At 41.4% G+C, this 13,616-nt stretch overlaps 1 protein-coding gene across 3 annotated transcripts in view; it reads left to right on the top strand.

The window, feature by feature from the left end:
• Positions 1-12,429, top strand: part of SENP2 (SUMO specific peptidase 2) — a 46,504-nt gene extending 34,075 nt beyond the window's left edge. Inside the window, exons 12-18 of one of the 3 annotated variants that reach the window (XR_749436.2) lie at positions 242-373; positions 1,764-1,967; positions 4,278-4,357; positions 6,777-6,861; positions 8,812-8,907; positions 11,106-11,278; positions 11,763-12,429. Coding sequence is in view for 2 of the 3 variants with exons in the window: in XM_010376595.1 (XP_010374897.1) it covers positions 242-373; positions 1,764-1,967; positions 4,278-4,357; positions 6,777-6,861; positions 8,812-8,907; positions 11,106-11,168 (660 nt within the window). In the remaining variant the exon portion in view is untranslated. Of the gene's footprint in view, positions 1-241; positions 374-1,763; positions 1,968-4,277; positions 4,358-6,776; positions 6,862-8,811; positions 8,908-11,105 lie in introns of all 3 variants that reach the window. The other 2 variants (XM_010376595.1, XM_030931031.1) reach the window with 2 other exon arrangements.
• Positions 12,430-13,616: the final 1,187 nt, after the last annotated feature.

Genomic DNA, 13,616 nt, shown 5'->3' with positions numbered 1-13,616 from the left:
GGGTATTGCTTGAGCCCAGGAGTTTGCAACCAACTTGGGCAATATAATGAGGCCCCATCTCTATTACTAAAAAATAAGAAAAAAATGTTTTCGTATTATAGTTTAGTAAGTCTTTGATAGTATATTTTTCTCAAGAGTCAGGTGGTTGCCGAGATGAAAAACTTTTTTTCAGTCTCAGAGTTTTCAATAACTGATAATGGGTTCTATATTAAAATAACAACTTCTGGACTTGCTAATTCAGGACATGGAAAAGGAAATCAGTAATGCCCTAGGCCATGGCCCACAGGATGAAATCCTAAGTTGTGCTTTCAAATTGCGAATTACTCGAGGAGATATTCAGACATTAAAGAACTATCACTGGCTCAATGATGAAGTAAGTTGTATTCCCTCCCCCTTTTGGCCATCATTAAGTTTAACTATTTATTTACTATCTATAATCAAAGTGACTTCTACCCAGTTATAAGGGGTTGGTAAAGCAACTCTTAGTTATAATTAAAACAAAAACATCTTAAATCTTAAAAAGATGGGTAGTTCTGATTTTCTGCCTTTAATTACCAGTGTGTTTCCCTTTTCTGCGTCTGTACTTTATTGCATCCACCACTTCATTTACTGGTCTTCAATAAACCCTGGATACAGCTGATGAATGGGAGGAAGCAGCAAGTGATACTGTATTTTAGGTGGATTCTTATAGTAGCTGTTTTTTTGTTTTTGTTTTTTGTTTTTGAGACAGAGTTTCGCTCTTGTTGTCCAGGCTGGAGTGCAATGGTGCAATCTTGGCTCCATGCAACCTCCACCTCCTGGGTTCAAGCGATTCTCCTACCTCAGCCTCCCAAGTAGCTGGGATTACAGGCATGTACCACCACGCCCGGCTAATTTTGCATTTTTAGGAGAGACAGGGTTTCTCCATGTTGGTCAGGCTAGTCTCAAACTCTGGACCTCAGGTGATCTGCCCGCCTTGGCCTCCCAAAGTGCTGGGATTACAGGAGTGAGGCACCACGCCTGGCCTGTTTTATTTTTTGAGTAATAAAGGGATATATTGATTACTATATACTGTATGTATTTTTCTTTATTTGAGTGATAGCTGAAAAATTTTGCCTAACTTGTCATCTTGTATCCTTAATACATTTAGCAGAAGCTAACTCTTAAGTTCTTTGACAATTTTCTGGTGGGTTCTTTCCCGAACTGTTTAGCCCCTGCATCTTCTCTCTTTGAGGGAAATCCCCTATGACTAGTTACTTATAAACACATTCTTTGAAAACAGGAATGTTTTGTTTTACATTATAATGTAATTTGTTTATTGTAGAACATTTGGAAAATACAGGAAAAGTAAAAAATATTACTGTTCAAAAGTACCACCACTCAAAGATAAATAAAATGTTAATATTTTAGTGTATGTCCTTCCAGTTTATATTTTAAAATTGAAGTCTAATTTATATGTAGTAAAATTCACTTACTGTTAATATTTCTGCATTTTTTTGCTGTGTTACAGTTATGTAGATCTTTTCATTATTGCACAGACTTTCTTCCTGGATTCCATCTTCTGGCCGTTAAGTGTTACTCACATGCCTTAAAAGTACAGTTTCATTCCATTTTCATGTGTTCCATTTTGCACTGATCACTTTTTTCCATGTCTTCTACTATAGAGAGTCCTTTTATCCCCTTCTTTAGTACCTTACCTTTGAATTCATCCTTATTCAGGTAGAAATTTAATTTTGATAATATATTTGCCATGTTCCAGCTTTTGCTCCCTTGGTATTTTGTAGGTCATTAATTTTTACATGAATCTTCTGGTGGAAAGAAATAGAAAGCAAGGCTATCCAGCACTTCATGTATTTAGTACTTTCTTCTATCCTAAATTAAAGTCTGGGGGTTACCAAGCAGTGAAACGATGGACCAAAGGGGTAAATCTCTTTGAACAAGAAATTATTCTGGTGCCTATTCATCGGAAGGTACATTGGAGCCTGGTGGTGAGTAAAGAGGGTTAATGGTTAATTGTTGGACTTTGGATAAAGACCATTTTTTAAAAATAATGCTGCCCTTTTCTGCCCTGTGTATAAAGGCCAGTAGAATATATTATAAGCATGCTCTGCAGAGTCTCTTTTTATTTTTTATTTTTTTAATGTCTCCTCCTTCACCCAACCCTTTTTAGTTCTTATTTATTTATTTTTTAAAAATTTTATGTTTATTTTATTTTACTATTTTTTAAAATTAGAGACTAGGTCTTGCTGTGTTACCCAGGCTGGAGAGAATTGGTGTGATCATAGCTCATTGCAGCCTGGAAGTCCTGGACTTAGGTGGTCCTCCTGCCTCAGCCTCCTGAGTGACTAGAACTACAGGCATGGTCCACCACCATGCTTGGCTAATTTTATTTATTTACTTATTTGGCAAGATGGAGTCTTGCTATGTTGCCCTGGTTGGTATCCAACGCCTGGCCTCAAGTGGTTCTCCTGCCTCAGTTTTCAAAGTGCTGGTATTACAGGTGTGAGCCACCATGCCTGGCCTTTTTTTCTTTTTCTTTTTCTTTTTTTTTAAATTTTTATTTTTAGAGACAGGGTCTTATTCTGCCACCCAAGCTGGAGTATAGTGGCACAACCATAGCTCACTGTAACCTCACCTCCTGGGCACAAGTGATCCTCTCACTTTAGCCTCCCAGGTAGCTGGGACTACAGATGTGCACCACTATGCCTGGCTGATTTTTTTAAATTCATTTTTAATTTGTTTGTAGAGACAGAGTCTTGTTTTTTTTTGCCCAAGCTAGTCTCGAGCTCCTGGCTTTAAGCAGTCCTCCCACCTCAGCCTCTCAAAATGATGGGTGAGCCACCGCACCAGGCCTCCTTTTTAGTTCTTGAGTTGAACAACTTAGAAACCTAGAAGACAAAGTCCTTGAACTTGAGGAGCTTTCTTATTTATTTATTTATTTATTTATTTTATTTATTTTTTGAGATGGAGTCTTGCTCTGCCTCCCAGGCTGGAGTGCAAGGGCGCAATCTCAGCTCACTGCAGCCTCCGCCTCCTGGGTTCAAGCGATTCTCCTACGTCGGTAGCTGGGATTACAGGTGTGGGCCACCGTACCTGGCTAATTTTTGTATTTTCAGTAGAGATGGAGTTTCACCATGTTGGTCAGACTGGTCTTGAACTCCAGACCTCGTGATCCGCCACCTCAGCCTCCCAAAGTGCTGAGATCATAGGTGTGAGCCACCTTACCTGGGCGAGGAGCTTTCATTTTTAATAGGAAAGAGTCTTAGTACACATAAGGGTTATTATATTTATTTAGTTTTGTTTACAAGATAGTACAGGTTTATTGTAGAAAAATGCACTTATAAGGCCAGGTGTGGTGGCTCATGCCTATAATCCCAGACTTTGGGAGGCCGAGGCAGGAGGGGTTGCTTGAGCCCAAGAGTTTGAGACCAGCCTGGGCAACATGGAAAGACCCTGTCTATATACAAATTTAAAAATTTGCTGGGCATGGTGGTGCACACCTATGGTCCCAGCTACTTGGAAGGCTGAGGTGGAAGATTCCCTGAGCCCAGGAGGTCAAGGCTGCAGTGAGCTGTAATCACACCACTGCACTCCAGCCTGGGTGTCAAAGTGAGATCTTGTCTCAAAAAAAAAAAAAAAAGAGAGAGAGAGAAAGAAAGGAAGAAGAGAAGGAAAGAAGGAAAGATACAGATATAAAGAAAGCAAAAAAAAAAAAAAAAGTCTCATCACTCTGAGAGGACCACTAATTTTTTAACTTAAAAATACACTTTTTTACTAAAGTTACATAAGATATATTTTTAACTAAAAAAATTTTAATACATGTACCAATATAAGTGGATATTGTTTTTCTTTTCTTTTTTTTTTGAGATAGTCTCGCTGTAACCCAGGCTAGAGTACAGTAGCACAATCTTGGCTCGCAGAAACCTCTGCCTTCCAGATTCAAGTGATTCTCCTGCCTCAGCCTCCTGAGCAGCTAGGATTACAGGCGCGTGCCACCACACCCGACTAATTTTTGTATTTTTCAGTAGAGACAGGGTTTCACCATGTTGGTCAGGCTGGTCTCAAACTCCTGACCTCATGATCTGCCTGCCTCGGCCTCCCAAAGTGCTGGGATTACAGGTGTGAGCCACCATGCCTGGCCCTGTATTTCTAAGATACATAATACATTTTTTATGTATCTTAGAAATCCATTTATATTGTTACATGTAGTTTTTAAAAGATGCTTTTATTTTTGGAAGTAAAATTCTCACTCCTCTTACATTTAAGATGTTTCTGGATGTTATCTTTTTCCATTATAGGTGATAGACCTAAGAAAAAAGTGTCTTAAATACCTGGATTCTATGGGACAAAAGGGCCACAGGATCTGTGAGATTCTCCTGTAAGTAAAGGTTGAAAACCTCACTACCCCCTGTTGAGGTGATCTCTCTTCTATCTCATCCTAGGAAGCTGTGTGGATGGTTGTCTAATGTATAGTTAAGGCTATTTCAGGACTTAGAATGCATTTTATTTTTTTTTGGTCTAAAAATAATAGCTGATTGCAACTGAGAAAACATGTTTAGTAGCATCACTGAAAACAAGTTTGTCATGTATTATGATGTAAAATAGATCTTATTAGAATCCTGTGATTTGCATTAGATTTCTTTGGGATTGATACATTATTCTGAATGTTCTAAGGAGCTGTTAGTTGGGGAGTGTTAGTCCTCTAAATTCTTAAGCCCACTCATATCTTTATGCTTTCCATGAGAGTTGAGTTTATCTCAGAACCCAGGGGCGATGTTTAAAGTGTGTGGTTTCAGGGGACTGTTCCAAATAGTAATTGCTATAATAGAAACCGGTCTTTAAAGCATAGCTACTTCTTAGCTAGGTAAAGTAGTGACATGAGTTAAGTGAGAAAATGCATCAGTAAGATGGGTCCATTTTTCCTTTTCTGCTCACTAGAAGCAATGAAGTTCCTTCTTTTAACTTTTACTAAGGACAAATTAATCTTGTGAAGAAAAGTTGTTGCTAACAATAATTCAATATTGTTTAGTATAAAAGGTTATTTTTATTTATAGTTGTTTATCTTGAATAAAAAGTATAGAGAAGACAATTCTAAAAATCATAAGATATACCAAATTGTTTATAAAATGATTCTCTTCTAGTCTTTTCTTTGTAAGATGTGTATAAATTGTGCACACATACATTTGCGTTCATACATATACATATATTATCCCATGTATAGAAATGTTCTTACTGGGATCATACAGTATAGTTTGATGTGTTGCTTATAATAGGATTTGAAAACTCATATTTTATTACATTCATGCTGTTGTTTTTTTTTTTTTTTTTTGAGATGGAGTCTCACTGTGTCACCCCGTGCAGTGGTGCAGTCTCAGCTCACTGCAACCTCCGCCTCCTGGGTTCAAGTGATGCTTGTGCCTCAGCCTGCCAAGAAGCTGGGAGTATAGTCTCCGTCACTATGCCCAGCTAATTTCTGAATTTTTAGTAGAGACAGGGTTTCTCCATGTTGGTCAGGCTGGTCTTGAACTCCCAACCTCAGGTGATCTGCCCGCCCCAGCCTCCCAAAATGCTGGGATTACAGGCGTGAGCCACTGTGCCCGGTGGTCTTTGGCTTTTTATCTTATTTATTTATTTATTTATTTATTTATTGAGACGGAGTTTCACTCTTGCTGCCCAGGCTAGAGTGCAGTGGCATGATCTCGACTCACCACAACCTCCACCTCCTGGGTTCAAGCAATTCTCCTGCCTCAGCCTCCCAAGTAGCTGGGATTAAAGGCATGTGCCACCATGCCTGGCTAATTTTGTATTTTTAGTAGAGACGGGGTTTCTCCATGTTGGTCAGGCTGGTCTCAAACTCCTGGCCTCAGGTGATCCTTCCGCCTCGGCCTCCCAAAGTGTTGATTTACAGGCATGAGCCACTGCACCAGGCCTATGTTATTTTTTATATCTTAATTTTAGTGGGGGCATCTAATGCTTATCAACCTGATATATATTTCAACTTTTAAAAAAACAAGCATGGGCCGGGCGCGGTGGCTCAAGCCTGTAATCCCAGCACTTTGGGAGGCCGAGACGGGCGGATCACGAGGTCAGGAGATCGAGACCATCCTGGCTAACACGGTGAAACCCCGTCTCTACTAAAAATACAAAAAATTAGCCGGGCGAGGTGGCGGGCGCCTGTGGTCCCAGCTACTCGGGAGGCTGAGGCAGGAGAATGGCGTGAACCCGGGAGGCGGAGCTTGCAGTGAGCTGAGATCCAGCCACTGCACTCCAGCCTGGGCGACAGAGCAAGACTCCGTCTCAAAAAAAAAAAAAAAAAAAAAAAAAAAAAAACAAGCATGTACAATTTTTATAAGCAGACCTCCCCAAATTAAATTAAAAATCCAGAAAGCCACTTTGGGAGGCTGAGGCAGGCGGGATCACAGGTTCAGGAGATCGAGAGCATCCTGGCTAACATGGCGAAACCCCGTCTCTACTAAAAAAAATACAAAAAATTAGCAGGGCGTGGTGGTAGGTGCCTGTGGTCCCAGCTACTTGGAAGGCTAAGGCAGGAGAATGGCGTGAACCTGGGAGGCACAGGTTGCAGTGAACCGAGATCGCACCACTGCACTCCAGCCTGGGCGACAGAGCGAGACTCCATCTAAAAAAAAAAATCCAGAAAGCAGTCACGTTTTTAAAAAGCTAATGAATATGGATTTGAGAATGGCATATCTGTTTAACATCACAAAGCCCTTTGTAACCATAATGGTTAGTTTCTGTTAGGATTTATTGTTGTATTCCTTCTTTGTTTTGCTTTTTAGTCAGTATTTACAGGATGAAAGTAAGACCAAAAGAAATAGTGATCTCAATCTTTTAGAGTGGACCCATTACAGCATGAAACCACATGTGAGTGACAATCATCTATATTTGACATACTTTGTTGCATTTACTAATAGTATATTATTCAGATTTGGCTCCCTTCCCGCCCTTCCTCCCTCCCTGCATACTTTTAAAGTACACATCTTTTTCTTTCTTTCTTTCTTTCTTTTTTGTAGAGACGGGATCTTGCTTTGTTGCCCAGGCTAGTCTCAAACTCCTGGCCTCCCAAAACAAAGTGCTGGGATTACAGGTGTGAGCCACTATGCCTGGCCAGAGTATACATCTTAAGAATGATCTGCTTCTAAATCTTTAGCAATTAATTTAACTAAGATGGTTGCTTCGCTTTCATCTTCTTGCACCAAATGTAATGTTAACCATATGCTTGCATATCTCTCACAGAATTGGGGAAAAAACCCAATAAATTCAAGTTGGCTAATTTCCCTGTTGATGCTAATGAAAGTTTACATTTCTTTTCCGAAATTTGGGAGTTTGTTTATTTAAATCTTAGGATCCCATTCCAAAAAAAGCATTTTAATTTCTAAACTGAAAAATTTGGGCTGGGTGCGGTGGCTAACACCTGTAATCCCAGCACTTTGGGAGGCCAAGGTGTGCAGATCACCTGAGGTCAGGAATTTGAGACCAGCCTGGCCAACATGGCAAAGCCTTGTCACCACTAAAAATCAACTGAGTCTGGTGCCGCATGCTTATAATCCTAGCTATTCAGGAGGCTGAGGCAGGAGAATCAGTTAAACCCGGCAGGCAGAGGTTGCAGTGAGTGGAGATCGCGCCACTGCACTCCAGCCTGGGCAACAGAGCGAGACTGTCTCAAAAAAAAAAAAAAGAAAAAGAAAAATTTGAAGGATAAGCTTTGAGATTTCCTAAGGAGAGCACACATGTAAGCAAGAGTCTGTTAGGATGAATCCTGTGTTCTGGTATGGGAAATGGAATAAAGAAAGCAAATTGCCTTTCTTTGTATATTGTAGTCTGTAGTTTTGTCCATTCTGTGAGAGATGCTAGGCTTAAAAGAAAAGTGTGAGGTATCTGCGTATGTATGGATGGTATGTATTTAAGCAAACTTTAAAAATCATAATTAACTTCATTTCTTTGAATAAAAATTGAGCTTTTGTCATCTAGTGTGTTTTCCAGCAGTGGAAGCGGCCTCTCCCATATTCTTACTAACTTGTGCTACTTGTGACTGACAGCCAGAGTGTGTCAGGAACCGCCAAGGTTAGGGCAACACAGGCCTGGAGAAGGTGTGGGCTCAGTGGGTTTAGAATCCACCACCTTTGGCTTATTATGCTCTTAGTGCTGCTTGTAGCAAGTCTTGTTTTTGCCTTAGGGCATAACTGATCCGTCAAAGCAAGATCCTGATTGGTTCCTATCCAGGAACTTCTCTCTGTCTGCCTTGAAGCTGTAGGGGTCCAAAGCAGTAGTCTTATTTTCTTAGCTAGAGAAGTTACATTTCTGATTGACCACACTTGGCCCTTTCTAAAATTAATAAATGCTTCTGAAATAATTCTGACTAGCATCCCCGGTAGTAAACCTCCTTTCAATTTGGTTTCTTTGAATGGGAGCTGAGATATGGAGCTTTCACTTTGTTTTTTTCTTTTCTGAAAAACATTTTTCCTATGGGGTCACGCTCTCCATCTCATAGTCTGGGTTTCCAATCAAATGCAGAACCATGGAGAATTAGACACAAGAACAGAACAGAAAGGAAAAGCAGTATTCACAAGTTACATCTTAGACCTGTGGCTTCAGTTCTCACAAGGCCTGTTTTTCCCTTGCTATGATCTATGTTTTATACCACATAGAGTAAGGATAATTGTGGTTTTTATATATGACAGTGTGTTTAGGTAATACCTGATTTAGTATTTACCTGTATTATATTGTTTACAGCAATATTTAGAAAAAGTCCAAGGGATTTGTATTTAATGATGTTTTACCCTTTCCTCCCTTCTTTTTTCTTTGTAATTTTAGGAGATTCCTCAACAGTTGAATGGGAGTGATTGTGGAATGTTTACTTGTAAATATGCAGATTATATTTCTAGGGACAAACCTATCACATTTACTCAGGTGAGTGAAGACCCTCCTCGTTCATTTACTTGTTACTAAGCAAGATAAGGCACTTGGCCAGTGCCTGGCACATGTTCAGCTCTCAGTAGTAGTAGCTGGCCAGGCGTGGTGGCTCACACCTATATTCCCAGCACTTTGGGAGGCCGAGGCAGGCGGATCACCTGAGGTTAGGAGTTCAAGACCAGCCTGGCCAACACGGTGAAACCCCATCTCTACTAAAAACACAAAAGTTAGCCAGGTGTGCTGGTGCACACCTATAATCCCAGCTACTCAGGAGACTGAGGCAGGAGAATCGCTTGAACCCAGGAGGCAGAGGTCGCAGTGAGCCGAGGTCACGCCAGTGCACTCCAGTTTTGGCAACAGAGCAAGACTCTGTCTCAAAAATAAATAAATAATAGTAGCTGGGCTCATGCCTGTAATCCCAGCACTTTGGGAGGCTGAGGCAGGTGGATCAGCTGAGGTCAGGAGTTCAAGACCAGCCTGACCAACATGGAGAAACCCTGTCTCTACTAAAAATACAAAATTAGCCAGGCGTGGTGGCGCATGCCTGTAATCCCAGTTACTAGGGAGGCTGAGGCAGGAGAATTGCTTGAACCCAGGAGGTGGAGGTTGTGGGGAGTCGAGATCACACCATTGCACTCCAGCCTGGGGCAACAAGAGCGAAACTCCATCTCCCCCCCAAAAAAAAAACTCCATCTCCCCCCCCCCCAAAAAAAAATAGTAGTAGCTGTGCTATTCTTATTGCTGTAAATCTTGGTTTTAGTCCTACCCCTGCCAGAATCAGGGTTTGTTATTTTATCTGCTCCTCAGGTTTATCCTAGTCTTTGGTACACAATGGGCACAAATTGCAAATCTCTGAACTCTGGCATTCATTGGTTCCTGTGTATTATTATTTCTAGCCAAATAAAGAGGTATGCCAGTATTTAATAGCAAGGGAAAAACAGGCCTGTGAGCACTGAAGTCACAGGTCCAAGATGTAACTTGTGAATACTGCTCTTCCTTTCTGTTCTGCTCTTTTGTTTGTTTAATTCTCCATGGCTCTGCATTTGATTGGAAACTCAAGTATGTTGGGAATTCTTGAGAATTTGTAACAGTGGATTCTCAACCTTTTTACAACTGAGGACAACCTCATTAAAAATATTTTTCAGGCCGGGCGCGGTGGCTCAAGCCTGTAATCCCAGCACTTTGGGAGGCCGAGACAGGCGGATCACGAGGTCAGGAGATTGAGACCATCCTGGCTAACATGGTGAAACCCCGTCTCTACTAAAAAATACAAAAAACTAGCCGGGCGAGGTGGCGGGCGCCTGTAGTCCCAGCTACTCAGGAGGCTGAGGCAGGAGAATGGCGTAAACCCGGGAGGCGGAGCTTGCAGTGAGCTGAGATCCGGCCACTGCACTCCAGACTGGGCGACAGAGCGAGACTCCGTCTCAAAAAAAAAAAAAATATTTTTCATCCACAGACCTTATTTTGATTGATGTTGTCTACCAAGCCAACTTTATTTATTCCATGAATACAAACTGTAATACAAACTGTATTACATGAAGTAACTAGGACTCCCAGGCTGAATTAATACAATTCCAGTAAAAAATAAAGGCATTTATTGCTTAGTCTTAGCAGTTTTACTAAGAGCAAATGTGCAGTTTTTACTAGATGTTTTGAACTATTTAAAATAATTTAAGAATCATGTGTTAAGACTTTTTAGCCCCCACCCCTAGGTAGGACATCACTAGTTTATTATTGTTGTTATTATTATTATTATTATTATTATTATTATTTTGAGATGGAGTCTTGCTCTGTTGCCCAGGCTGGAGTGCAGAGGCATGATCTTGGCTCACTGCAACCTCCATCTCTCAGGTTCAAGTGATTCTCCTGCCTCAGCCTCCTGAGTAGCTGGGACTACAGGCATGTACCACCATGCCCGGCTAATTTTTGTATTTTTAACGCAGACGAGGTTTCACCATGTTAGCCAGAATGGTTTTGATCTCCCGACCTTGTGATCTGCCCTCCTCGGCCTCCCAAAGTGCTGGGACTGCGCCCAGCCTTTTAATGGTTTGATAAGTATGTTCCATGATCTAAAAATGTCAACGTTTAGAAAAAGAACATGGACATCCTGCTTTATTGACATGATTACACCTGAAGGTTGGGCTGCTGTGCACATTATGATGTAATGCGTGTATTGTTTATGGGATTCTTTGCAGCACCAGATGCCTCTCTTCCGGAAGAAGATGGTGTGGGAAATCCTTCATCAGCAGTTGCTGTGAGAAAACTTTGCCTGGTCCCTCTAGCTGCTGGTGGTTCTTTCACAGACATTTCCATATACCTCATGCATTGTGGGTTAAAAAGTCCCTGCATCACTTCTGTTATCTCACAGGTACTGAGCTGTCAAAAGTGCATGAAGGCCTCTCACTGCACCCTAGTCCTGACTTGGGGTGCAGAGGGCTGCTTGCAATCCTGTTTGTAAGGCTGTGCCTGCTCAGAGCTTTGGACTGTTCAACCCACACAAGAACAAACGCTAACTACTATTTTTTTTTAAGAGATTCTTTTCCCTATGAATGTGGGAAATGCAGGATTTACTCTGTGAATTGTTTGTTTTCTGTGTGTTTGTTCAGCGTATTCCTTCACTCACTCGTTTGCAAATATAATGGGCAGTGGTCATTTGCTGCTGCTCTTTTACAGTTAGCTCTAAATTACTTGTTTGAACTATTTATTTCTGAAAGGAATGTTAAGCTGCCACTCCCTGCTGAAGACCAGGAGGGAACTTTCACTGGGGGCGGAAGGAAGTGGAGCTGGAGCAGTAACTGCCAACATGAAGCTGGAGGGTTTGGGATTTTGTTTTTTGTTTTTGTTTTTTTGAGGCTCAAAAATGCTGGGAGAAATGAAATGCTGTGGAATAGGGCTCCCGTTGCCTTTCAGAGGAAGTCTGACACTACAGCGTTGGCACAGTGCCATGAACGGTGGAACTGTGCCCAAGGAACTCTGACGATCCAAGCATCTTCCGAAGAGATGTGTTGTGGTCATCTTAAAGAGACTTCCCTTTCTGGAAATGAGGTGACTTGGCTTAGTCTTGAAACTGGATTCATGGATTTGAAGTAACTGTAAACCCTAAATCTTCATTTTCATCCCAGATCTGGTTGAGTATAAACCTCAGAACTGTAGGGCCTGGCCTGAGCTGTTTAATTCAAAAGATACTATTCAATTTAAAGCTATTTTTCCTCAGAGTTTTTGTTTTCTATATATTAAGCCTAAATTAAGTTTTCTACTCATTAAGACTGACATCTCCCCACTCCATCCCCACTGAAATTTGTGGAAGAAAATTTAGTACTTGGCTCTGAGGTTGCCAGTTATACAATAATCTATTTTGCATATGAAAGTTTGTATTTAACTCTTTTGTTCATTAAAAACCTTACTGATGTGGTTATAACTTCAGAAAGTTTAGAGTTGGTCAGAACGTATTTTGCAGGATCTAGTGCCTAGTGTTGCTTTTCTGATGTAATAAAAGGTTGTCTGGCAGAACCTAAAAAAGTATATGCTGAAATGATTTCTAACCCTCTCCCTACTTCAACCTCCCAAACTTGTTCTGGTTCATAAAAGCAAGAGGTAAAACTGGAAAAATTGGGCATGTGTTACCTATGAATCTACATGCCTGCCATTTGGAGTGCTCCGGCTGCTGGTCCCAGAGGTATACTGGTTATAGCTATTGCAGCCAGTTCCCTGAGACTTGTAAAATCCTGGTTTAGGACATGGGCCTGTGGTGTGGATTGAAAATGCTGGGCCTACTTGATGGTTGGCCAGAGGCCATGTGGTTGGGTGATGACTGAAGTAGGAGCAGGTTGTGCTACACCTCCCTCCTTCCTGCAGCCCCTGCTCCTTTCCCTGGGCTCCTGGCATTGTGCCAGTGACTACTGGGACCAGGCAATGAGCATCGCCAAAAAGGTCAGAAGTCACTAGGTCAGCATTATACCAAACACCTGGCTTTCACTGGGCATCAGCGTACTTCACTTGAGAGTTTGGTACCATGGTTAAGATTGATTCCATGCTGGATAAGTCCTGTTAGGAATGGCATTTTGTATTCTGCCCACATGAATGATGCTGGGCTTAATGTATTATTTGAGGGGCTTCTTAAGAGCAGTTCTCACTGAGCTTTCCATTAATGTACACTCTTCCGGACGGCTCTTAAAACTTCCAGGACATAATGAAATTGGGAAGAGCAGAGTGTTGAACTCTATAGCATGGCCTTCTGCTTGACCCTGAGTTCCTGAATTGAATGTGAGAGACCACAGGCCATGCTTCTCTAGGCATTAGAGAATGTCTCCCTTAGCATAAAGAAACCTGTTAGTAGTAAGGTGTTTTAGAGCCAAACAGTTTATTTGGACCTAAAAGTTTAAGTGTTCAGTTGAAAAAACAGCTCTTGGTTTTATTAGTAGCAAATTACCACCATTAAAGCCAGTGTTGTTTTTTTGTTTTGTTTTGTTTTTCTTTTTTTGTTTTGTTTTTGAGACAGAGTCTCACTCTTGTCGCCCAGGCTGGAGTGCAGTGGCACAATCTTGACTCACTGCAACCTCCGCCTCCCGGGTTCAAGTGATTCTCCTGCCTCAGCCTCCTGTGTAGCTGGGATTACAGGCGTGCACCACCATGCCCGGCTAATTTTATATTTTTAGTATAGACAGGGTTTCTCCATGTTGGTCAGGCTGGTCTTGAACTCCCCACCT

Source organism: Rhinopithecus roxellana, chromosome 1, assembly GCF_007565055.1.
Source record: "Rhinopithecus roxellana isolate Shanxi Qingling chromosome 1, ASM756505v1, whole genome shotgun sequence".
In the NCBI taxonomy this organism is placed as follows: Eukaryota; Metazoa; Chordata; class Mammalia; order Primates; family Cercopithecidae; genus Rhinopithecus; species Rhinopithecus roxellana.
Note: the sequence above shows the minus strand (reverse complement) of the source record. Positions and strands in the feature narration are given on the sequence as shown.